General features: G+C 32.3%; 4 protein-coding genes across 4 annotated transcripts; 3 read left to right on the top strand and 1 right to left on the bottom strand.

The window, feature by feature from the left end:
• The first annotated feature begins 48 nt into the window (after window positions 1-48).
• Window positions 49-1,860, top strand: LOC146528754 (post-GPI attachment to proteins factor 2-like). The gene is made up of 3 exons (XM_085203565.1): window positions 49-579; window positions 1,293-1,511; window positions 1,666-1,860. The coding sequence occupies exons 1-3, from the start codon at window positions 168-170 to the stop codon at window positions 1,791-1,793; spliced, it is 759 nt and encodes a 252-aa protein (XP_085059691.1). The 5' UTR covers window positions 49-167; the 3' UTR covers window positions 1,794-1,860.
• L2HGDH (L-2-hydroxyglutarate dehydrogenase) lies at window positions 1,856-5,194 on the bottom strand. Its single transcript, XM_085203559.1, has 4 exons — window positions 4,879-5,194; window positions 3,926-4,798; window positions 3,630-3,850; window positions 1,856-2,972 (listed from the first exon to the last, which is right to left on the bottom strand). Exons 1-4 carry the CDS (start codon window positions 4,956-4,958, stop codon window positions 2,812-2,814), a joined length of 1,335 nt encoding a protein of 444 aa, XP_085059685.1. The 5' UTR covers window positions 4,959-5,194; the 3' UTR covers window positions 1,856-2,811.
• A 7,058-nt stretch (window positions 5,195-12,252) lies between these two features.
• Window positions 12,253-19,002, top strand: LOC146528752 (aminoacylase-1-like). Its single transcript, XM_085203562.1, has 9 exons — window positions 12,253-12,572; window positions 14,790-14,956; window positions 15,505-15,676; window positions 15,833-15,979; window positions 16,463-16,533; window positions 17,088-17,204; window positions 17,575-17,670; window positions 18,061-18,194; window positions 18,619-19,002. The coding sequence occupies exons 1-9, from the start codon at window positions 12,425-12,427 to the stop codon at window positions 18,830-18,832; spliced, it is 1,266 nt and encodes a 421-aa protein (XP_085059688.1). The 5' UTR covers window positions 12,253-12,424; the 3' UTR covers window positions 18,833-19,002.
• Window positions 19,003-21,346: 2,344 nt separating this feature from the next.
• LOC146528751 (aminoacylase-1-like) lies at window positions 21,347-26,177 on the top strand. The gene is made up of 9 exons (XM_085203561.1): window positions 21,347-21,714; window positions 22,886-23,052; window positions 23,223-23,394; window positions 23,766-23,912; window positions 24,247-24,317; window positions 24,739-24,855; window positions 24,976-25,071; window positions 25,635-25,768; window positions 25,846-26,177. The coding sequence occupies exons 1-9, from the start codon at window positions 21,558-21,560 to the stop codon at window positions 26,057-26,059; spliced, it is 1,275 nt and encodes a 424-aa protein (XP_085059687.1). The 5' UTR covers window positions 21,347-21,557; the 3' UTR covers window positions 26,060-26,177.
• The last annotated feature ends 1,610 nt before the right edge of the window (window positions 26,178-27,787 follow it).

Below are 27,787 nucleotides of genomic sequence, written 5' to 3'. Positions count from 1 at the left end.
AAATTTCAGAACAAAATAAGGTTGACATTTCTTAATGTCAATTGTCAATAATGACATCTGTATTCTGAATCTACCTAGACTAAAAATTAGTTAGGCCTCCTAAAAACACAGTCGTGCAATATTTTATATGACTCAACAAATTTGAGAGATCTCCTTAGTTTAAGTAAATGTATCTACCTCTACATAATGCGTCCGAAAAAAGATACATCATTAAAATACCTATTAAAAAATTGGGACTTTTCACAGTTTCATTACCGCTGTTTGCATTCATAACTTGTGTTTTAATAACATTATATAAAGACTTTGAAAAAGCCAATAATACACATTGTAAAGTACCAAATATTTTTCCATCGATATCTGCTTCCATTGGCAATTATGAACCTCAACGTACAATATGGAAATGGGCTATTTACATCCACGCCCCTTTAAGGTTGTTTATTATTTATTTAAGATGGGATTATTATAGTAATTTAATTAGCCAAAATTGTAATTTTATAGTAAAATTAGCAATATTTTTAAATGTAATTGAAAATATATCATTACTTGGACTAACTTACTGGACATCCTCTGAATATTACCGTAAGTTAAATAGTTGATATTATTATTATTTTATTAGCTAATAATACAAATACATAATAAATCTAGAAACTTATATTTATAAGTGATATCACTTTTAAGATTATTTATCATTTTTAAATTTAAAAGTATAAGAAATCTTTTAAATGATGTAACAAAAGTCCAGTCTATCAGTATTTAGGGATCCAGAGAAAAGAGTCTCCTCAAAATTGCAGCAGCTCTGGTAATAGTGCTACATCTAATTCTTCACCAAACATCTAAGCAATATCATCATGACTTATTGGTTTTCACAATTACACCGACATTCTCCATAGTAGCAATGTCAAAGATCACAGAATGGCCCCTTAATCAGTCTACTAGTACTTTTATCAAAAATGATAGACTGACCTCAGTAGATAAAAGCACTGTTTATTTCAAGGACAGAAGGGGGATGACAAGTCCAAGTCAACAGGGTTGTATCATATATTTTTAATTTTTCAAATAGTGTTATAATTGGAAGTAGTTAGTACTACAGATCTAGGTCAGTCCTCTTTGCCTAAGGATCTATTCTTGTATATCTTTAAGCAATTACTAATAATTATTATGATTAAATATAACATATTATAAATAAATAAAAGACAAATAAAACAATATAATATAATTTTAGGAGATCTGAAGTAAGTCAAAACATTCGGTATAAAAATGTCTTCTTACTTACATTATGCTTTTACTTGCAGCATATCATGAAGCGTGCTTTAAAACATTTATTGGTACTTCAATATTTTACATGTTTTTTACTTGCATGATGTTAACAAAATATAGACGTCGACCAGCACTTACATATTTAGAAATACTTTCAATTAAGTTGAAATGGAGAGCTTTTTTTGTAAATGTGGGTTCATTTGCATTTGCTGCTTATTTTTTCTTGCGGCATAACAGACTTTGTGAACCTTATGGTGAGTTTATTACATGTTTATATTATGATATTTAATTTTAATCAATATTTCTGTGCATTCTTTTGTTTTTTTTTATACAAACAAATTTACCAATTTTTCCTAATAAAAAAAGCATATTGAAAAGATATAGAGATAATTAGGATCTTTTTTTCAGTTTATTCCATGTTTGGATTCTCAGAATATGTTGTGGTGATCAGCAATATAATATTCCATATGACTACTGTTTATGATCTCCGCAAACAATATATTTATGCTACACGAAAAGGCTTTATAGTTGACTGACTCAGGATTATAAATGATTTTTTGTCACAAGAACAAATTAAAGAAAATGAAAGACTACCAAGTATAACATGAATTTTAATTTTGTGCTTGTAATTATGTAGTATGCATTTAAACAACAATTCCTAAAATATTTAACAACACAATAATAGTACAGCTTTAACTTATATATTTTTTAATATTTGTTATAAAAATATATATGTATTTATACAAATAACTAGAGCTTAAATTAATAATTAATCTTAAGTTATGTAACTCAGAGATAAAATAGCTATAAAATATTTTTATATATTGTTTATGTATTAACAAATTGTAATTTAAATATAACTTATATAAAATCTTATTGTAGAAGATTGTATGAATATGCATATTTTATAGATAAACACTTTATTATCACTATGTTGAAGTCATACTGTAAAAATATTTACATAACTCATAACAGTAAACATTGTAATTTCCGTTATTATCATTTATCACAATATGTAACTCACATAATAACATTTTTTAGAAACAGAATGAAAAAGAATTCATATAAAATACTCAAGTAGCAATAACAATTTAGTATAAAATATATTAAAAAAACGTCAACAGAAGAACAGAACCAGTACAGTGCTATAGTTTAAAAGTAAAATAAAATTTATAGATCATTAATTGCTATCAAAAAATTAAAATTGTCTACAAATACTTTTGATTCCTTATATTATAGACACACAAATAAAATTTATGGTCAGGCTCTGTGGCAGTTGCACTGCATTCTAACTATTAAAGCGACAGTTGTGGCTTTGATTCCTACTCATCGAAAAACATTAATAGTTGATTGATTATTAAATAATTTTTACTAATAGTTAATTAAATGTTTTCATTTCCTTGTTCTCCTGACAAGCCAAAGTGTAATTAAGTTCCACCATTTAACATGTAATGTCTCAATAACTGAGTGGAAAGTGGAGAACAAAGTGTCTCACCACTAAGTTTCCTCTGCTTACACTGCTAATGCAGAATACAGGGTGAAACTACAAATATGTTATAATTGAAATTCATCCTTTATCTTGTCAGCTATCATTTTTGCAATAGCTAATGATGATGTTGCTCCGGGCGAGGGCGCATTTCTACAATGTAACACTCTACTACCAATAGCGCCAGAGGCAGGCTTTGAATCAAACACAAAATCTTCAATTAATGTACCTGTAACAATTTTAATACAATATTATTTTATTTTTCAGCATCCAACTGTAAATGTAATGGTTATGGTTTCAAATGTCACTTGGATTAATGAATTATTTATTTGCTTTTGTAAGACAAACTGCAATATTGAGTTTTGCCACTAAACAGGTGATGTCTCAGATATCGTGTTGGTATCTTGGTTATAGTAGTGAAAAAAATGCCTTGCCGATAGGCTATCTCTTCCTATCCTGCTGTATATAAAAAGCACAAAACAATAATTTTATTTACAAAAAATAATTCATAAATACAAATTACATACACAATATATTAAATAGACATTAATAAAGGAATATTTCCTTTTAAAACAATTGTAACATTGGGATAAACCCATATTTAATGTTCTCTATATTTTCCTTATTTTATTATAGTATCAGCTTTATGCTGTACCCTGCACACAACAGGGCAGATAGAGGGAACCTGGTGTTAAGACACTCCTCTCCCAACTTTCTGCCGAATTTGGGAGGCATAGCGTGTGAAGTGGCAGAACGCAACACCACACTTGACTTTGTGGGTGTCAACCACAGAAAATAAATGAAAATTTGATTCAATTTTATAGTCACACTTTGTGTCCTTTTACCAAAAGCAAGCAAGCAAGTTTGTACAAAAACAACAGTTTACCATCTTTGGCCATAGCTTGCGCTCTTACTCCCGCTGGTCCCTTCTCAACATCATTGGTGGTTATGTTTTGTATATATTTTTGTATTTGCATCACTTGTAATGGCATTAATATTGATCTAGTCATCTCTTTTAATCCAAACCCTGCATATTTAAATGCCATTTTACGGAATCCAGAGAATTTTATGATATCTTTCAGTTCTTTTACATTCAAATCACCCCATCTGTCAAAGTTAGTTAATACTTGTTATTAGTGTTTCACTGTTCAAGTCATAAAAAAATACATTATTATACTCTACCTATATCCTTCCTTACAAAATGCCAAAATTGCATTTGGTCCTACAATAACTCTTCCATCTATTCTTGGTGTTACATGAACACCTAAGAAAGGAAATCTAGGGTCTGGCACAGGATATATATTTGCCTTTGTTAAGTGACTTTTCTGTGGGACTAAATATAAATATTCACCTCTGAAAGGTATAATTTTTGGTTCTTCTGGGCAACCAGTAAGAATTGCGACAGTGTCCGATTGTAGGCCACAACATGTTAGCACATATTTTGCTTGTATTTTATTTTCTTTACCATCTGTTATTAGAACTGGATAATCTGAATTCTCAGCTTCACTGAATTTGTTTACTTCAAATTTTAAATATGTTTTCCCACCATACTTTTCAAAATCATGAACATATGAATTTGTCACCTCTCCCCAATCAACAATACCTGTATGGGGTGACCACAATGCTTGCAAACCATTACAATGTGGTTCTAGTTCTTTAATTTCTTTTGAATCTAATAATACAATGTCTTTTACACCATTTTTAATCCCACGATCATACAAATCAAGAAGCCTTGGCACTTCTGGCCTGCTCGTTGCTACTATTAGTTTACCACATTTTGAATATTTTATACCTTTCTCATCAAAATATTTATAAGCTAGATTTAATCCTTGTACACATAATTTAGCTTTCAGTGAACCAGGTTTATAATAAATTCCAGCATGAATTACTCCACTATTGTTACCACTTTGATGAAATGCAAATTTTTTTTCTTTTTCTACAAGAGCTATTTTTAAAGAAGGATATCTAATTTTTAATTCTCTTGCAGAAGCAGAACCTACTATACCACCTCCAATTACAACAATATCGTATTTTGGTTGAATTTCTTTACTGTAACTAAAAAAATATAAATAATGAATGTAAGAAAAAATGAACATTTTAATCAAAACATTTAAAAAAATATATAATATTTTTACCTTCGGCATGTTTTTATGTTGTCAAGTCGATAAAGGCCAGCGAATGCAGAAATACGTCCTATTTTGCTAAAGTTGGACATTGTAGATAAATAACAATACACAATACTAATTAAACATTGATTTACAACTCAGTTTAAGCAGATATACATTAGTAATTAAATAAGTACATTTTAATTTATACACTTCAATAAATCATATCTTCTATAATCGCAAAATTTTAAGCAAAGACTACGAAGAATAAACATTATTATATTGACTGGAAAGTGGAAACTAATGTCGACTAATGTCAAATGAAGGTAAAGTATAGCCAGACAAGAATTTTATGAATTATTGGAGGCATTAGGGATGCCCGATGATCAATGATTTTCGATGAACATCGATGTTAGTATTTAAATTATCGATGTTGTAACATCGTTGTTGCATTAAAAAAACGGCGTAATATCGATGTCAGCGGGAAGTCAGGGACACATAATCGATATTCAATCGCGTAAAAAAATATAAACTTATAATTATTTTTATAGTCTATTGACAAAAAGTGTTGGAATATATAATGTGTTTATACGCCCTAATATTTTAAAATTTCAATAACTTACTTAGGGCGTCTTGGCGCAGCGACATAAGGGTGTGACTGTAACGCGACGGTTGTGGGTTCGATCCCCGCTCGAGGAAGTGAAATATTTATTTTCGATTATATTTCCATTTCTTCGCTCTGGTGTCGAGGCAAAGCGCGGCGTTGAGTTCTGCCACTCTACAAACACTGCCTCCAGACTTCAGTGTCCAGAATTCGAAAAGTGGGGAGCGGAGTGTCTTAACATTAGCCTCCCTCTTCCTACCCTGCTAGATGCAGGATATAGGGTAAAGCTGGAAAAAATCTAAGCCTTTACTATCTTCTTTCCCTTCAGGCCTTAAACCTTCATTGTACCTTCATATGATATTTTTATGTATAGGTATTAGCATTTGAATAATCAAATTATTATTAAACATATTTGAGCATTAAGTTTATTATGTTCGTTTAAGAGATTTTTTAAAATTTTTAACATAACGTTTAGTTTTTCAGTAGATATTTTCACGGTCAATAACGTATACTATTGTGTATGTGAGAATATTGAACGACGCAATTAAATTCAATGTCCAACGTTTATAAATTTTATAAATTCAAATTAAAATGTTTATTTAATTAAGCATTGTTGAATCATGTGAATAGAAAGTTACCACTGTAGCCGCAAAGAATTCCAACAGTTTTCCTGTTTAATATCAACGTATCTCGGTTCGGTTCGGTTCTTTATTTATGGCGCTTCGAGCGTGCCAGTTGAGCACTATTCACTTCGCCAATGTCACGTTGTATGGAAAACACACAAAGGAGATTGTACGGTAAAAAAGAGATTATATTACACAATAGGAGAATGCATGTCAAAAAGAGTCCAGTTAAAGTGTTGCCTTCACCTATAAAATAAAAAATCATAAAATAAATATGTACATGAACATGAGTTAGTAGTAAATAATATTTTACAAATATATTAACTTATAGTTTAATATTATTATATCTAATATATTTACATAAAAATTTACATAGAGGACTAAACACAAACATTAACAAACATTGAACACTAAGAGGACGGGGAACTTTATAAGGAAGAACATCATATAAGGGATGAATTAATTTAGGACAGGAAAAAAGTATGTGGGAAGGTGAACCGTCGTCCAGGCCACATTCACACAGTGAGTGGTCCCTGACCCTGATCTTGGCTAGGTGCACAGGTGTACACGCATGCCCAAGGCGCAAACGACAAACAGTTGATAAAACCCTCCGTTCAGTAGTTTTTTGAGAAAAAAACCAAGGTCGCCTTGGGATATTGGGTTGAATAGTGGCATAATACTTACCTTTCTGAGATTTTGACAATTCCCAGAATTTAGTCCATGACAAATCCAAATGAGTTTGTGCAAGAGACAGCAGATCCTGAGCCGAAATAGAGAAGTGATCTAAAGTACCACACTGGATGGCTAATTTAGCACAAGAGTCTGCAGATTCATTCCCACTGATTCCAGAATGCTTTAATTTTGAAACTTTATAGCCAATATGCAGCTTAATGAGTCAGTAAAGATAACAGTCTGTTTAAAATCGTGGGAGAGTGTGAACAGGATTGCTTCCAACAAAGCAACAGCCTCTCCTGTAAACACAGATGATTCGGGAGGACATTTAAATTGTAATATAATTTTGAATTTTGGTATCCAGCAAGCTGCACCAACACAGCTTTCCTTTGAAAGCTTCGATGCATCTGTAAAGATGAGGACATGGTTTGGCCAATTTTCATTTACCTTGGATTGAAACATTGCGTTGGTGTCAACAGCTCCCTTGGATAGGCCAAGATTAGTGATAACAGAAGGATGGTGTACTAAAGCCCGATAAGGCGTACAAAATAAAGGATTAGATGGACTACTGGACAAGGGATGAGGAAGGGAAGTAAATTTAAGGAAGCTATTGAGCAAGTATGGGAGCGGTTTGCCGCGGGGGATGAGGTCCGCTAGCTCAGATAGCTTAGGCAATAAGGGATGGGAAGACAGCTGTAACATTTTGCCTACAAATCGGTCAGACAGGAATTGCCGGCGGATAGGAAGGGGAGGATCCACACACTCCACCTGCAGAGCATTGGTGGGGGAAGACTTCATTGCACCTAAAATAATCCGTAGACACTTGTATTGTATACGATTAAGTTTTTCAGTAGCAACTTTGTTAAAGGGGTCTAGAACAAACAATCCGTAATCAATATGACTACGGATTATGGCATTGTACAGTAGTTTTTGAGTATAAGGGTGTGCACCCCACCACACACCAGATACAGCTCTTAAAGCATTAATGCCTTTTTCACACTTTCTAGTGAGATATTCAGCATGGGCAATTCCATTCAGTCTTTTATCAAAAACCATGCCTAAAAATTTTACATTTTCTGCAAAATTTATGTGTTGATTATCATAAAAAAATTCAAAGTTTGGTATAACTCTCCTTTTGGTAAAAACCACCGCTTGGCACTTTGCTACAGATAATGCCAGACCATGTAAAGAGAGCCACTGGTTAAGGTAGTGCAAAGCAGTATTTAATCGATAAGTTATGTCCTCCACAGAATTTGAGCTGTGATAAAGGACGATGTCATCAGCATACTGAAGGATATTACAAAAATTATTAACAGACAATTCGATGTCATGTGTGTAAATATTATACAACAGAGGACTGAGAGCTGAGCCCTGAGGAAGTCCTTTCCAGACATGTCTGGGAGGGACAGTAAGAAGGGGATGTTTAACAGACACCGTCCTACCATTTAGCAAATTACATATGAAATGATTCAACCTCGGCGGGATGCTCAGCTGTTGCATTTTCTGCCTGAGCACCGGAGGAAGGACATTGTCATACGCAGAGGCAACATCTAGGAAAACACCCACCAAATACTCTCCTTTGGCAAAAGCTTTTCGAATGTCTGTAGTAAAAATGCTGAGACTATCTGTAGTACTTAACCCCTTTCTAAAGCCAAACTGAGAGGGAGCTAAGATATTTCTACTTTCCACTATCCATTCCAGTCGGTTTTTTAAAAGCCGCTCAGTAATTTTTGATAATGTTGATGATAGGGCAATGGGTCTGTAAGAGTTAGGATCAGATGAACATTTTCCAGGTTTAAGGATAGGGACAATAATTTGGGATTTCCACGAGTTGGGGATATTGCCTGATTGAAATATATTATTAATTAAACTTAAAAAGACGAGTTTAGCTTTCTCACTAAGTCTAGTGATGAAAGAATAATAGACACCATCTTCTCCTGGACTAGTGTCTTTTAAATCCGCTAAGATGTTTTTGAGTTCTTCAAAGGAAAAGGAGGCATCCATTTCCTCTGAAGATTCAACCAGCGTGGATGTAAAGAGGTCTTGTGATGGAACAAAAGGAGGAGCTAATTTGTCTGCAAAATCATTAAGCCAAATAGAAGGATTATTGGAATTAGGACTGTCGACATTGTTAAGTGACCGGCGAAATCTCTTAACATTTGTCCAGACAAGGGAAGAAGAGGAGCGGGGCCTAAGGGATTCACAAAAATTAACCCAACCAAGTTTTTTCTTCTTCCAAATCAAATTCCTAAATTGCGTATCGGTACGTAGATACTCATCGTAATTCTCCATTGTCATAGAGACTGCGTATGACACCTCGGCAGATATTCGCCGATCGACAGAGTCAGAGCATTCCTGATCCCACCAGGGATTGGAAAGCATCTGATTCTGAATGGAGAGCTTTTTGGGAATATGAGAGTCTGCCGCAGCTAAAATGGCTGAGACAAACCGATCATAATAAACAATGACATTCTCATAATCAATAGATTCAGGAAAGTTGGACAACATACAATCCACCGAGTCAGCATACTCAATCCAGTTAGCTTTTTTTAAATTAAATTTGAGAAGCGGATAAGGATTTGGTGTAGGTAGTGGTCTATTACTAAGAGATAAAAGAATCGGGAAGTGATCACTACCAAAGGTGGAAGGAAGAATGGACCAAGATAATTTGGGAGCAAGGGAAGGAGAAGATAAGGAGAGGTCAACGGCAGTCCTAGGATTCTGATTGGGATTAACCCTACGAGTCGGCGATCCATCATTGAGAATGCAAAGATCTACATCATCAATCATATCCACCAACGAAGGTGAAAATCCATCACAGGAATAACACCCCCACAAAGTGTGATGAGTGTTAAAATCACCCAGGACCAACACAGGGCTAGGAAGCGAAGAGATGATAGATTTAAGCTCTAGGAAGATAGAAGAGGAAGGACGGGGGATATAGACAGATAGAAAGGAAATATCAAAGGCCCTCACAGCAACAGCATTAATCTGTTGACTGTGAGTTGGAAGAGGAATACGGGAATAAGGAGAGGAGTGCCGGATAAGGATAGCACTACCTCCATACCCATCATTCCTGTCCTCCCTTAAACAGGAGAAGCCTGGCACCCTAAAAGGAGAGCCAGGCAACAGCCATGTCTCCGAGAGGGCAACAATGATAGGCTCATTCAGTGAAACAATATTAAGTAGTTCGTGCCTTTTAGGCCGAATACTTTTACTGTTCCATTGCAGGAATTTCAGTGGCGCCATTATTAAGGAACTTATTGCAAATTTTGGAAAGATTTAAGGCAACGTGGGACGGTAAAGAAAGTTCATCAAAGGTGGAAATTATGCTCACAAGAATATCTGTTAGGGCACCTAACAGATCATTTTTAGATGCTGTTGAGTTGTCAAGACTTTGATTCAGAGCACAACCATTAGGAAGGGAGGAGGAATTATTACCAATTATGGACTGGGGAGCTTGTCTATCAAATCCCTTTGCAAGAGGAGCGCGGGGACGTGGGGTTTGGAAAACGGTCTTACGATAGAACTTACTAAGTGGTACAGGAGCAACGTTGAGGAAACATGAGGGGAAAACATAACCTTAGCAATATCTGCATAGGATTGTTTAACAGGAGGGAAACGGGAGGATGCTTCTATGTAAGAAATGCACTCTTGGGACATTGCAATTTTGATGGACTGCTGCCTTGCAAACTCAGGACAGTCCTTGTCTGTTGAATAATGCTTGCTAGCACAATACAAGCAGTTTGAATTTTCCTTGGTTGTGTCACCAGTATGATCCTGGGAACACCTGTAACACCTGGGTTTTGATCGACACTGTGATTTAATGTGGCCAAAACGACAGCAATTCAGACATTGTATTGTTGGGAATTTGTATGGTTCTACAGGAAGCGAGGAATGATAGGAAAAGACCCTATCAGGCAACTCTTGTCCACGGAAAGTGACCACAACCGACTGAGTCGGAATCCATGTAGTCACCCCCTCACTAACATTCTTCCTGTTCAGCCTCCTTGCTTTCATCACTAGTCCACTTCCAGAGGGAAACACCAATGACTCGACAAGCTCGTCTAACGAAAAGTCTACGGGAACATCTCTTATTATGCCCATTCGAGTTATATTAAATGTTGGAATAATGGCGACATATTTACACAAACTCAATACTGGGTTAGTTAAAAATAAATTCGCTGCAGTAGCCGTTGAGAATTGAACACTAATTTTATTGCGTCCAATGTTCTTAACACCATCCTTAGTAATATCAGTAACTTTATTCCTATGTAAGAACTGACCAAATTTTATCGCTTTAATAGCGGTACCCGCAGCGGGGTCTGGAGTTTCCCTCGACACATAAACAATGAAAGGGCCTTTATCGGATTCTAGATAGGATTTTGGGCTCTCGGATAGGGAAGGATGTACATACAAATTCTGGATTGAGGGTGTAGCTGTATCGGGATTAATTATTGTTTTTTTAATGAGACCATCACTATCAGATGGTGAGTCTCCACTTTGTCTCTTTCTCGAAGAGAAGTGTGAGTCCATACTACCTCCAGGATCAGGGGGATCAGGAGGTCGGACCGGCTCCATTGCAAATAAAAATAACCTAACCTACTTTATAATACAATTAAACTACATACACAACAACACAAACACTTACTACAACCAACCACCTTGCTAAAATAAATTCTTTTATAACTTTCAGCTTCTTGAACGACAAAAAAGAGGGATATCAGCACTAAAATAACAAAACTCTCACTAACACGTGTGTCAACCAAAACAAACGTCAGCGAAGTCTCTCAACGTATCTCTAAAAACACCTCGCAGCATTCAGATTATAAATAGATTTCACGGTCCTGCTTTGAAGGACAAATATTAAATTAATATCTGCCTCACTGCCCCATAGTAGAATTCCACAAGATATACTTAATGCCAAAATAGTTAAAATGAAAAAGTCGGGCGCTCAGTCAGTTAATATACTTTTTAATAGTAAACGCGGCAGAGATGGTTAATTTGCAAGTGTTTCCTGGTAGGAATTCCACTCGAGCTTGGAATCTATAGATCGACACCAAAAACACTGCTGATACCGTCACATTGAGGGTTTACTCTTAGATTTATTTCTTAACATTAGGCATTGCAAATTCAATACATTTATTTTAACATGATAATAATGTCTAGCTAAAGTAGGTACATTACTATGCGATAATGCGCTATTCACGTCACGAGGTATCATCTGTGAACAGTACAATAACAATAAGTTATTCATATAAAAAGGTAAATAGGTAGTAGAAGATAGGTAGGCTTTATATTTTAGGCTTGAAATTTGGCACAAAATGAAAACTTACAATACAAATAAAGGAAAAATCTAAAAAAAAAAAATGAAATTTATTGAATTGAGCTCATTGATATGTTTTTCACAAATTTTATTAATTAGAATATTACACAAGAAATTGAATGTTTTTTCTGTTATATCACAATTAATTTACGATGTACCTACATACATATATAATTATAAGCACTTACACTTGACACGGTTTGTCGGTCTGCCGTATCTTACAACGGGACTCCAGTATAGCATTAATTATTATACCGTCAGTTTGTGTAAATGCTTTAGCTTTAAACTAATATTGAATTTCATCCAGTGTGGACGTCCTTCCATTTTGAAACTTAGTAATTAGTGATTAAGATGATTCGTATAGTAATATTGTATCTTGTCGCATTCACATCAATTGTTTTAGGTTCTTTTATCACAAATATAAAATATAAAGATGATCCAGCCGTTAAATTACTTCAGGAATACATACAAATAGACACACAGAATTCGAAGAATTCGGGTAAGTATTATATTTATAAATGGTTATAAATATTTAAGCGAAAAAAAAGATATAAGTGTGTCACTAAAAGCGGTAGTTGCGTATTCTAATTCTACACGGGGGTATATTTAAAATAATCGCAGGCGTTTCCTGAGCATTTTCTCGGTGTTTTATAGCATTTAAGTTTTTACCAAGAACTATAGCTAAATAAATAGGTATAAGAAAATATCGCACCTGTTGTACTTAGATGTAACCAGAGTTATATTGCTACAAAGATTCTATTTTAATTAATGACAAAATGAAATCCTTACATTGAATCTAATAATGTGTGAATTTTAAAGGTACTTAAGTATGCAAGTTTTAACAAAAAAAATGTTTATTTTTTAATCTATTTAGTACATTTATTTTTTATGTAATTACTTATTTTATTAACATTAATTGTATTTGTTGCCCATACATTTTGTCCCAGTTGATAATTAGGAATCGTTTAAGTGTAGATGACAGCTTTGATGTCGATAACTTACTCCTTTACTTTTAGTTAATATAATTTTTATGCAATTTAAAAACAAATTTTAAGCCATCCTAAAATTATTATTTGTAACATAAAATTTGAGGCCAGTCGTGGCGTTTAGGGATAAACATGCTGCTGTAATTGTCCGATAGGTTGTGGATTCGATTTCCACTCAAAGAAAAAAAAAAATTCCTTCCGCTACGAATTGTCTCCAGAATTCTCCGGAAAGTGGGGAACGACAGAAACTTCTTACACTAGGTTCCCATTTCGTTTAAGTATCAATTTCTGGTGCCAACAAGGTAGTATGAATAAGTAGTCGAACATTACTTAACAATAATTATTATTATTCTAAGATAATTCTTTACTTTAGAAAAAATATTTGATCAAATCAAATCAGTTTCTCGCTGATCTGGGGTACAGCAGGCTAGGCAGAGGGAACCTAGTATTGAGACACTCCGTTCTCCACTTTCCGCCGAATTAGAAAAAATATGTTCGTTACGATACGAGTATATTTATTTAATAAAAAATTTAAATATTAAATATCAAATATCATTAACATATATATGATAATTACAAAGTGGTGAAATTGATAGTTTGGTTATTCTTACATTTGAAATGACAATGTATTAAGTTCGACGCCCTTGACCTTTGTATGGTACACGTTTAAATGGTTAATCGACTCTGGTAATGCTGGGTGGGTACTTACGTAAAATTATTTTCGCAAAAAAATATAAATTTTCAATGAAACTTCCGAATTGACTTATTATTGATGTAAAATTATTTTTTACTTTTTAGTTCGTTGTTAAAAGTCGGTTTCTCTTTTAGTTAAAGATTAATTTATTTTCTCTTGTTAATTAAAAATAGTCTGTCTTAAGTTTGTGTTAAGGGATTTCTCTAATCACCTCGGCAACTACTTTGTCGATATTGTAATTTTAAATATATTTTAATTTATGCTAATTCTCTATAATATGTTTTAAACTCTTAATTAGTTCTCCTTATTTTCTATTGAAATGTTTTGTGTAAGTCATTGGTACGTCCACCAGATTGACAATAGCATCTGATTTACAATTTCAATACATAAAAAGTACCTATACATATAGTGTTGTTTACCAAAACGAACTGCCAAGTCCTTGTCGAATTATGATTAATATACTCTCCTTGTTACCACCGAGGAAATGAAAATATTAAATATTTAATTTCCTCGAATGGGAATGGAAGTTAGAACCTGTCGCATTTACAGACGAGGCGTGTGCCCCTACGCTACGATAGGCCTCTATATTTAATTAAAATGTTCTTTACATACAAATATAATATCCTAACAATACACACAACTACAAATAATATCGACGATCTGTTTCTATCAAACATTATTAAGGTTAATAACAGTAAATGTATCAAAGGCTCCGAAGTTAGAATACTTACCTACCATTTAATTTAAATATATCATAGGGTTTAAATCTTTAGATGTGAATAGTGAAGCTTGGCTTTATTTTAGTATTTTTACCTGTAATGCATTTTAACTTATACTTTTACAGTTTTTCTGTAATTACTTTGTAGGTTGATTATTAATAAAAAAAATAAAAAGTATCGAATCTTTTCGCTTTTCAGTTATTGACAGAGCTCAATGTTGATTTAATTAAAATGTTTAATTTAATAAAATTTATTTTGTAAACTACCTACATAGTATTTTGTGTGTATATTATTTAGCTTTGTTTTATGCACTGTAGATTTGGTGGTGGACTTTTGGAGACGTCAGGCAGTAATGTTGAATTTGTCATTTTCTGTTTACGAGCCCGCTGGGTTACCAATATGTGTGCTGACGTTGAAAGGCTCAAAGCCAAACCTTCCAAGTATCATGCTTAACTCCCATTCAGATGTTGTCCCGGTTGAAAAAGTAAGTGTATTAGATACGAGATAAATATTATAGTATATATGTATAATTTAAAAACCTTATTGTTTATTCGATCAAGTTAAAAAATATATTATTAAATTATTGGTGTATATATAAATTTTGGTATACATACCAATCGTGGCGCATAAGTAACTGTAAACTACTGGTTGTGAAGTCGATCCCCATTCGACAAAATGAAATATTTATTTAAACTTATATTATCATTTCTTCGCTCTGATGTCTAGGCAAAACTCAGCGTTAAGTCGCGTCGTAGATTTCGGCGGAAAATGGTGAACGGAGTGTATTAACAATAAGTTCCCTAGGCCTGGAACCCGGCTGTGTGCCGAATACAGCTGAAGCTGATTTTTATAGCATACATACGAGTCTTCACAAATATACCTCTATAAGTTAGTTACAATGCTTGTTCAGTGTTCATTATTGTGATTATTGTTTCCCCCTTTCAAGACAAGGATATTTATTGCAACATCTAGAATAAGAAAGAAAATAAAAAAGGTATATATTTTTTAATAACTTTTTACCTTTTACTCTAGGACCAATGGACGTATCCTCCTTTCATGGGACATATTGACAGTAACGGAAACATGTACGGTCGTGGAACACAAGATACTAAGGGTGTTACTATTCAATATATAGAAGCCATTCGAAAATTGGTATTGAATAACGTCACTTTGGAAAGAACGATTCATGTGACTGTTATACCCGGTAAATATTTGCATTTAGCTCCATCAAAAAGGATTTTAAAAATTATATAATCCAGTATAGTATTTTATATTGAACATTTTATGTTATTTGTACCAAAAACTTAAAAAAATTCAAATATTACATTTTCATAATAAATTTTAATTAATTTCATTATAGACGAAGAGACAGGTAGTAAAAGAGGTATGGTGCCGTTTGTAGAGACTAATGAATTCAAAGAATTAAATATTGGATTCGCTTTGGATGAAGGTCTAACATCTTCGAGTGATATAATGTATGCTACAAACTTGGACAAGAGACCATGGCGTAAGTAAGTTTTTTAACAGTGTTGGCATATTTCTGAGTCAAAGTCTGCGTTGAGTTCTTCCACTCAATAATGCCTCCAGAATTCGGCGGAAAGTGGTAATACCGTGCTGTGTGCGGGATACAGCGTGAAGCTGAAAAAAATAATATTTAAAACCATAATATTTACTATCTAGTTTTGACTGAGTACAAGGTCTTTTTATTGTAGTAAGACCGGAAATTATTCAGTTAATAGATTCATGAGGTAAAAAATTATTATTGATTTTCCTTATCTAATTAATATCTAATTTATAGCGTCATATTTAGACGACATTTTAGTACATTTAAAACGATTATAAAAATATATTAATTAGAAAGATCGTCTAACACGTCATATCTATAAACCACCAGAAGATAAAAATCCGATGTAATATATTTATTGTAACAATTTTTTTAATTATACATATTAATTAATATAGTGACACCATTTAATCATAAACTTTTTAGAGGTACAATTTAATATCCGAGGTCATGGCGGACATGGGTCGTCCACGTCAGAGGATCTTGCAGCAGAGAAGGTAATGCAAGAAACCCATTTAATATTTATTTTATTTAATCAGTTTTCTTATTATTTATTTTATTTTATAAGACTAGAGGATAAGAATGGCGCTAGAGGGAAGTTAGTTTTAAGATACTTCGTTCTGAACATTTTTTTTCTCATCTTCGAGACGTCACGTGTTATATGGCGGAAATCAATACCTTACATTTGATTTTTTACAAGAGCGGGAAATGAAAATAATTAATTTCTTAAATGGCGAGATCTAACCTACAACTATATTAGATAGTTAGACGATAAACCGCTGTGCCACGAAGACCTCATCTACATTTATATCTTTTAATATTTATTACATTATGCTTGCAGTTATTATATGCAATTTAAAGATATCTATATATTTATCTATGTGGATATTATAAAGTCCATATAATAGTCAGTCACAGTGGTAGTGGTAACGGGAGTGAAGAAAAATTCATATCGACTGCCTTTTGTGAAAAAGTACCTTACTCATTTTAACTACTTTATTATAAATTTCCATGTCTGTTAACTAAAAATAATATGATATATTGTTATTAGGTGCGAATATTATTAGACTTGGCATCAGATTTTAGACGTGAGCAAATGAAAATCGGAGAATCAGTGAATCCCTTAGATTTTGGAGCATATACCACCACAAACGTAAATATGATAAATGTAGGTATATTCCAATATATGTATATATTATTTTAATAATCGGCTTCACGCTATATCCCGTACACAGCAGGGTAGGCAGAGGGAAACTACTGTTAAGACACTCTGTTCCCCAGTGTCCGCCGAATTCTGGAGACATTACGTGTTAAGTGGCCGCCGGACTTTGCCTCACTAAAGCCAAGAAATAGAAATATAAATTAAAAAAAAAAACATTTTCTCGAGTTGGAATCGAACCCACAACTGTGTGTTGAGCCCCTGCGCCACGACTAGCCCCCATATACTATATATGTATTTTAAAACATTTAATTACGAAATAAATTTATTATTTTTTACATTTGAAAGACATATTTGTTATTTTATAACAATATTTCAGGGTGGACTCGCCCCCAATATCGTACCTACGCTCTTTTCAGTAGTCATAGATATGAGATTGGCTGTTGCAGTGAACACAACCGAGTTTCAATTCATGGTAAGCTTTAAATTTCCTTTTTAATAATTGTAATAGATCTGTTTATTAACTGTAACATATTAACTATATGCACTTAATAATCACAGTAAAGTTGATATCACAAACGGACCATTTAATTTTATTAACAGCATAAATGTATGGATATGTTTTTCAATATTTAAGTTTTTTTCGGCCCTACCCTATATCTAATATACCGCATATAGCAGAGTAAATAGAGGGAATCTAATGTTAAGATATTACTTTCACATATCGCGGAGCTTGCGGGGTATTCAGTTTCCCTAGTGGGAACAGAAATGTACTTGCTATGAATATTTCTATGAATATTTTTAGCAATTGTAAAAATTGGTAAAAGTGGTACTGTAAAATATATTTTTTTAAATTTTGTTTTAGTTAAGCAATTGGTTAAATAAAGTAGGTCCCAACGCTACGGTTGAATTTATAAGACGAATAGAACACTCTGCAGCAACGGCAGTAGACGATTCCAATCCTTACTGGGTGACGATGGTCGATACTTTAAAAAAATTGTAAGTATTAAATGAAATATAATATATACATCTTCATAATCAAGCTCTTCGTTACCGGTACCTATAATCTGACTCGCTTTGAATAAACCAATTGTCCCGCACCAAATCTGTTTCAGGATTTTTATTACTGGTATTAATTGTATTTAATTTATCACTTTCTTTATCATTTACCATTTTATTATCATCTAATATTTCATTATTTACTATTTCATTATTTTTTCTACTTCTTTTACAATATTGTCTTGTGCTTCATTTTTATTGATTTAAGCTTCTGAAAAAAGTAGATTTAATGTCGATGTTCCGAATAAACGTATTCTCTGGAACAAATTGATCTTTATTTCTTGTTCCTTCGATAAAAAAAAATAGCATATTTAAAAAAAATCACGATAATCGAAATTTAAAAAATAATTCTACTTTGTTTTAGGAATATTACTGTAAAACCAGTCGTATGCCCAGCTACATCTGATATGGTCTTCGTGAGAGATAAAGGCATACCTGCATTAGGATTTTCGACAAGAACTAATATGATTAATAAAATACACGATAAAAATGAATATATTTCTTTAAACGTTTTTATTAAAGGTATTGATGTTTATGTCGATCTAATCGAAGCACTGGCTAAGGTGCCCGAGAAATAATATAAATTGGTTCAATAAAAACAATGACTTATTATGTTGTAATATATATATATATATATATATATTAATATATATATATATATATATATTAATATATATATAATAGAATCTTTATGTTATTATATTTATTATTTAAATTGTATATAGATTAAAATTATAATTAAACAAAAGTATTTGTATATTATTTTTACGCTTAACTAATTTAGCTTAACTTACTAACTTAGCTAACTAAAATACCTAGCCTTGATAAAGATTCTTTCCTGATAGGGATATGATCACTTTTTTGTGATTTTTTGTTATAAAGTATTAATTTAAATAAAACACATTTATTTTAGCATAAATATTCAATCATATAACATCATGTGAACTTTTTATTTAAATTAATGAGGATGTTTAATACGTATATTTATATAGACACTGCCATGCAAAGTAAGCATATTTTTCCAGGTGGTTTTTTATTCCTTTTGTTTAACTAATAAACATTCTTAAGGTTATCATTTCTCAAATTTAAATAGGTTATTTTATTATTATGTAATACCTAATGAAGAGCTCTCTTATCCACTCGGGTCAAAGAAATGCGATGGTTTTGATCCTCTAACTACAGGCCCATTGCTGTCACATCCCTGCTCTCCAAAGTGATGGAGAGCATAATAACCTTCAATAGGGCTTCCGCCATGGTTGCTCAAACATTATTATTATTATTAGTGGCCATTAACCCACTACTGGGTTACGGTTATTAAAAACAAGGGAATGTCTGGAATGACTGGATATAGTGAAGGCCGAAGGATCGAGTGTGGCCCGGGAAGGTACGGAAGGAACTGAAAGGAATCCCGTTTTCCCGTTTAAACCCCGTTTGCCGTTTCTCCAGTTCCTGAGAACAATCCTCTTAAAGCTGTTCCCAGTATTATCGTGACACGTGATTTTTGGTAATTTTTTTATTAATATTAACCACCACCCAAGCGCATTAGCTAATTCACAGTCTGCACTAGGACACGTTTGCAAGTATTTGTACTCAATAAATATTATTTGGTAAATAGTGATTGGTAAAAAAATGAAAGCACCTGTGTAAATATAACTACGATGCGATTTAAATGTAGTTCATCTATACTAATATAATAAAGCGGAAGAGTTTGTTTGTTTGTTTGTTTGAACGCTAAGATCTCTGGATCTACTGGCCCAATTTACTTTGTTTTTCTTTTGTATGAAAGCTGCATTCTTCAGAAGTGTTATAGGCTATATAACATTACATTACACATATAAACTAATATATTTTAAAGTACTTTCTAATTTGACATGCAATTTATTCTGCCATGTTAATAACAACCGTCGCGTCGCTACGCAACCGTTACCGCGACATTTTGATATTCATCCTTATGAAAATAAATATAATAGTCACTTTTAACATTTTATCTAGATTCAAATTATAGTTTACTGTATAACATTCTAATAAATAATTAAGGAGATGTCACTGATTCCAAATGACCTAGCCTACGAGTGTTATAGTATGACCGACGCGAACGGGCAGATGACGTTGACGATTTTTATAAATTTTGAACTATTGTAAATTTTTATGTAATTATTTCCTTATTATAAAAGAGGAAGTTTATAATTAATTTAAACTACATTTTGGTTCTCTTCTTATTTTATTTGATATTGCCCGCTAAAATTATCCTATTTAATATAGAGAAATGTTTAGTCATTTCATAGAGTCGATATCTACGACATCATTTTCTAATATTAAGAAGAATACCTATTCTTTAGATACTTTTAATCCTTTTGTTGGTTCATTTCAATAACTCAGATATTTTTTTCTAATAATATGTCTCTACTTATTATTCTTTTTGATTATTTAAGCTTATATTTTCTTACTAATTGTATTGAAAATTGAAAATAATTTCATGAATATATTTAATAAATATTCTTATAGTTGAAGCAGGCGTAGCCGCGTCCGGGTCCGCTAGTTCTAGTAATAGGAATAAATTTATTTTACTGTTCCAGGATTTGGAAAAAAATCACCAGTATTTTTTTTCCCTACACCCTTTGAAAGTTTTTGATAAAATTTAGCTTATTTAAAAACGAGGCCGTCGCGTCGTCTCTAGGTCTACAGGAAGTAGGTATATATAGGTTTTGATTACGCTGCAAATTACACACAAAACGCAGCAAATCTTTTGATTGCGGAGACTTAGAAGCTTGATTTTTTTTCTGTGCTCAAAGAGATCGTAAATCTGAATATTTGATATTATTTTCAACTTGATACCACCACGCGATCGCGAGATAAAAGGTCTTAACAGACACAAAAAGATCCTATAAGGATTCCATTTTTACCTTTTGATATACGTAACCTTAAACATAAAATATATAGAATAATATATTTTATAATGTATTTAAATTAATATAATATTTTATATTTTTATCTTAGTTTAAATATTGTTATATTTTCTTCTCTTTGGCCATATATTGAGTACAAAATTCATTAATGAGAATTTTACACAATTAATTGAAAATTTTATCTGTTATTTACAATGAGGTTTACGTTGTACCTACATACAAATTATAAGTACTTACACTTGACATGGTTTGTCGGTCTACCGTATGTTACAACGGAACTCCGTTGCAATAATTATTATAGCATCAGTTGGTGAAAATGCTTTAGTTTTAAACTGATATTGACTTTCATTCTGTGTGGACGTTTTTTTTATACGTCCATTACGAAGTTAATTTATTAATGATTAAGATGTTTCGTATAGTAATATTGTATCTTGTAGCATTCACATCAATTGTTTTATCTACTTGTACTACAAATAAAAAATATAAAGATAATGCATCAGTTAAATTACTTCAGGAATACATACAAATAGACACACAGTATACGAGAAATTTGGGTAAGTAACGTATTTATAAATGATTAGAATTATTTATTTGGAATAAAAACACTCATTGTATGTTAATCCCGTTATTCGTCATATCGTCGTTGCTAAATGACTCTTAAAGCGGTAGTTGTATTCAATTTCTACGGAGTCATCAACATTTAAAATAATTGTAGACATTTTATCAACATTTTGTGGGTATTTTAAAAAAAAGTCCTTATAATTTGTATTTGAAATAGGTGTGTGAAAATACCGCATCTATACTTAGATGTATTTACGGATGTGACAATGTGATATTGCCACCAAGATCTTCTGCTTCTAAACTAAGTGATCAATTTAAAAATCTGCGTTTCAGCTGCATTTCTCCCTTATAGTGTGATATTATCCATTTGAACTAATAACAATAGTAAAGTAAAGATAGGTCCGAGTATATATTTATTACATTTACTTTTTATTTCACTAATTATTTTATGAAAATATGGTATGGTTCTTTGATTACGGCATTCCGAGCGTGCCAGCTGAGCACATATCACGTCGCCAATGTCACATTGTTTTATTAAAATAACTTTAATTCGGTACATATCCAGTTGATAATTATTTACTAATTATCTACTTTGATGTCGATAACTGATACCCTTATTTTTGTTTAATACAAATATTATACAATTTGAACAAATTGTAAGGCCATCATAAAACTATTAATTGTAACTTAAATTTTTAGGCGAGTCGTGGCACATGGGCAAATGGGCACAAGCGTGAGGCTGCAAATGCAATAGGTTGTGGATTCGATTCCTGATGCAATCATTAGGCATCAATATGCATCATGCTTGACAATAACGATTTAAACTTTAAAACTCATCAATAAACTCAAATCTTTATGTACTTATTGTATTTTTACTTGTAACGCACTCACACTTTAACAGTTTTTCTGTCATTATCTTTTCTTGTTTTATCTATTATCTACCTCCTTCGTGTCCTCTCCATACAACGTGACATTAGCGAAGTGATATGTGCTCAACTGGCCATCTCGGAACGCCAGATTTAAAGAACCATACCATACACCATATATATTATCTTTTATGTTTTTTTCTTGTTTCTGTTGCAACATAAGTATACTCGATGTTGAATTCTGTTAATGAACACGCATTATTACTGCATTATTTAAGTTTTGTTTTGTGCGCTATAGATTTGGTGGTGGACTTTTGGAGACGTCAGGCAGTAATGTTGAATTTGTCATTTTCTGTTTATGAGCCCGATGGGTTACCAATATGTGTGCTGACCATGAAAGGCTCAAAGCCAAACCTTCCGACTATCATGCTTAACTCCCATTCGGATGTCGTCCCGGTTGAAAAAGTAAGTTTCATTGTATACTAGGTAAATATTGTATTTTGAATTAAATATTCTCGTTGAAGAAAAAACTTTAATTATGTATAGAGATATAATATAACATAATATGTTTTATATCTCTATACATATAAGAAAGAAAGATATATATTTTTTAATTTTTTTATCTTTTACTTTAGGACCAATGGACGTATCCTCCTTTCAAGGGACATATTGATAGTGACGGAAATATGTACGGTCGTGGAACTCAAGATACTAAGGCAGTAACCATTCAATATATAGAAGCCATTCGAAAACTGGTGTTAAATAACGTCACTTTGGAAAGGACGATTCATTTTACTGTTATGCCCGGTAAATAATTAAGGTTATATATTATTTTCATGTAGGTGTACTAACGTGATTTACAGACCCCCTTTTTACTGATGCCCCAAGAGGTGTCAATAGCATATTTAAAAATAATATGATGAAAACTAAAATTGTTGTACGAATTATTGTGATAAAACCAGCCAGTCGTGGCGCAGAGGCACAAAGTGTCAATGTAAATGGAACTGGTTGTGGGTTCGCTGGTGGCGTCAATTCCCGCTACTTAACGCCCAACACGCGTGTACCTCCAGTTATTCGGCGGAAAGTGGGGAACGGAGTGTATTAACACGTTCCTGGATGTTCCTTCTGCCTACCCTGCTGTGTGCGGAATACAGCATGAAGTTGATTATTTTTTATAGATGAAGAAACCGGTGGTAAAAGAGGTATGGTGCCGTTTGTAGAGACTAATGAATTCAAAGAATTAAATATTGGATTCGCTTTGGATGAAGGTCTAACATCGCCGTCTGATAAAATGTATGCTACATACTGGGACAAGAGAGCATGGCGTGAGTATCAGTTTTTTTAACCGACTATTGCCATATTGCAGAAATTAATTTCAAATGAACTAAAATTAATTATCACTTTTTTTGTTTACGATAATATATTAAGTATTTCTTATATTACTACTATTTCGTAGTAAGACGGAGATTATTTACTTAATAGATTCATGAGGTAAACACTAAATTTGAAATAATTATAAAAATATAATCAGTAGAAAGATTGTTCAACACGTAATTTTTTTTTTTTAAATCCGGAGCGTATAACAAAAACTGTAATAAAACATTATACATACATTTTAAATGATATCGTGACATGATTTAATCATAATTATATTTTTAGAGGTAAAATTTAAAATCCTGGGTGAAGGTGGTCATGGATCGTCAACGTCAGAGGCAGTCGCAGCAGAGAAGGTAATGTAATTAATCCATTTAATCTTTATTTTATTTAATTTATCTTTTTATTATTATTTTATAATATTAGTAAGAAGGAACCTACAGTTAAGATATTCCGTGCCAAATTTTCCACCTAATCTTCGAGACGTGTCAAATGGCGCAAATCAACACCGCACATTTGTTTCTTTACCAGAGCGGTGAAATGAGAATAATTTATTTCTTCAAGGGCGTTTATAGTCGGACGATACATCGTTGCGCCATCTATTGTCTCTTTTAATATTTATTGCATCGGGCTTGCTGTTATATTAGCGGGTTCAAATCCCGCTACGTTCAAATTTTTATATGTTTAAGTACTTTTCTTTCCAAAATGTGGAATAACACTTTACCTAACTCGATTTAACTAGTTTATTAAAAATATTTATTAAAATATTGTTATTAGGTTCGAATATTATTAGACTTGGCATCAGATTTTAGACGTGAACAAGTACAAATCCAGAAATCAGTGGCATTCGGAGATTTTGGAGCATATACGACAACAAACGTAAATTCCATTAATGTACGTAATTTCATATAAGTATGTTATATTTTAAAACATTTAATTACGAAATAAATCTATTATTTTACCTAGCTGATACCGCATTTCAAATATATTTGTTTTTTTGTAATACTATTGCAGGGTGGAATCGCAACCAATGTTGTACCTGCGCTCTATTCAGTAGTCATAGATATGAGATTGGCTGTTGCAGTGAACACAACCGAGTTTCAATTCATGGTAAGTATCATTAGGTTCCTTGTTATTTAACTGTAAGAGGTCTTTTTTCTAACCGTAACATATTAACTATTTCAAAGTCCAAACTGCGTAAATAGAGCAATTTATGTAATATAACTATTTCTATTGTTTTTAATTTCTTCTCTCACAGTGACGAAGAAAAAGTGAACATCCAATATCTTAAGTCCTACGTCACCGTAGAATAAATATTCGAAGAATATGCCTATTTGTACTACAATAGGCGATACGTATATACTATGTAATACTTTTTAGTTAGGAATTTTTGAATTACTTTTTTTTGGTTTTTTGTGGTTTTCGACGTAATAGATTTTTGTAACATGGTGTCCACCCACATATGTATATCTTATAACACGCGATATTACATCATAATTATATTATCAATTTAACCTACAACAAACAATTTTTTCATAAACTTTTTTAGTTATAATAACTAAAAAATATTATGAAAAAATTGTAAAACATGAAAATTGAAAATGTAGTCTATTTTCTATGAATATGGTAATTATGAAAATTGAAATGGTGGTAATATAAAAAAAATGTTTCAGTTAAACGGTTGGTTGAATAAAGTAGGTCCCAATGCTACTTTTGAATTTATAAGACGAATAGAAAATTCTTCAGCGACGGTAGTAGACAATTCGAATCCTTATTGGGTGACGATGGTTGACACTTTACAAAAATTGTAAGTATAATGTAAATGTAATACATATATGTATATACGTACTTATTATTAATTATAATATTTTTGTTTTGTTTTAGAAATATTACTTTAGTTCCAATCGTATGCCCAGCTACGTCCGACATGCTCCCCATGAGAGCTAAAGGCATACCTGCATTAGGGTTTGCGACAAGAACTAATATGGTAAATAAATTACACGACTCGGATGAATATATCGCTTTAGACGTTTTTCTTAAGGGTATTGATGTTTATGTTGAACTCATTAAAGCACTGGGCAACCTCCCCGAGAAATAATATAAATTGAATAAATATAAAACGATTTTTTTTATTTTATTAATAATTTATAATTAATTTTTATATAGTTATTATTTGTTAGTTAAAGAATATAAAGATGAACACTGTATTAAACAAACATTTATATATTATTTACTATATTGTATATCAGTTTCCACAATGATTATAATCATCTATAGTGTAATAAAACTACCTACCTAATTATGTCCATATATTGAATATATTAACCAAAAAAAAAAAATGAATACACTAAAATATTACTAAAATACGAATCTATGATTTTTATTTTTTTGTCTGTTTGTCTATTTATCTGGTTTGTAAACCTACATCTTCTGAACGTACAGACGGATTGGAATTTTTTTGTTGTATATATATTAGGCCTGGATAGGACCTAGGCTACATTACAACATATATGGAAAGTGGTGAGCAGAAGTGTCTTAATGGGAATGGAGTATCTTAACACTAGGTTCCCAGCTTTCCTCTGCCTTTAATGCTACGTGAAGGATAAAGTGTAAATCTAAAAGGAACAAAACATCTTTAATGAATTCCCAAATTAAAGAAATATAATCTTCCAATAAATAAAAAAAAAACAATTGAAAATGAAAGCTAATTATGTTTTTTTTGAAAAGTATTTGTTTAGGCATTGATTTAGTTCTTATACAAACATTCGCCCACTTTACAGTAATGGAGTCTTTCTTCCGTACGTGCCGCAACATTTTTAAAAGGACTTTTTCGCGAGCCACCGCTCTTTGTTTGCTGAGCGTCAACGGATTTGAGAATAGTCACGCTTTTAACGAACAAATGAATGCTCTGGAATAATCGGGATTCGTTGAGTAAACCGTTTAGCGTTCAATTGAGAAAAAATAGAGTTTATTGCGAAAATGGCACGGATTAGGTAACGCGACGATTCAAGGGATCTATTCTGTATATACTTAGTCGTTATTTGATCATACTTTCTCTCTTTCTCTCTCTCTCTCGTTTAATATGATTTATAGGTTGATATGATAAATGGATTAACAATTGTGTTTTATATTTTTTTTGAAAACATATAAAAAATTATACGTAACTGGATTTGAAGCTTTAAAATACTGCAAAAAAATCATAATATTTGTCTTTTGCTTGCTTAAATAAAAAAAATAGAAATGTAAATCATAAAATGTTATATTTCTACAATTTTTCTATATAAGTATGTAAATACAAATTTAACAATGGAATGTGGCAATTTTCAAAAAAATATTACAATAAATCTTAGTAGATGCATAATGGAACGCTAGAGGCGTACTCACAGTCGCGTTAATTGAAATAAATTGTCACGGCTGAATGTCGCTGGGACATAAATCAGAGTGCCGCGGGCTACCAGCTAAGTGCCTGCTACGAGAGCTACGAGTGCTACGGCGTAGTAGCGCTTAGACAGGACAAGTTGCAAACTAAATTATAACTGACAGTGTTTATCACGGCGATGGTCTCGGATTCGGATCAGTATGAAAAATAAAATGTATATTTAAAACTAGTTTTGTTTTTCTTAATGATTTTAATCCTCCTTTCTTTGAGATAGATAAAGCACCTCGACGTTGAGCTTATCAAAACCACACGTAGTGTCTCTAAAATGTGCAGTGTATAACATAGTGACTTTACAGTTAACAGTAGAATACATAATATAAATTCAGAATATATGAATAAAAAAAATCTATATTAAAATAGTCTCTTTTTTCATAAAAACAATGTGAC

This window comes from Heliconius melpomene, chromosome 19 (genome assembly GCF_056956725.1).
Source record: "Heliconius melpomene rosina isolate 202511_hmr_F chromosome 19, ASM5695672v1, whole genome shotgun sequence".
NCBI lineage: Eukaryota > Metazoa > Arthropoda > Insecta > Lepidoptera > Nymphalidae > Heliconius > Heliconius melpomene.
The sequence above is the reverse complement of the archived record's forward strand: the minus strand, read 5'-3'. Positions and strand labels throughout refer to the sequence as shown.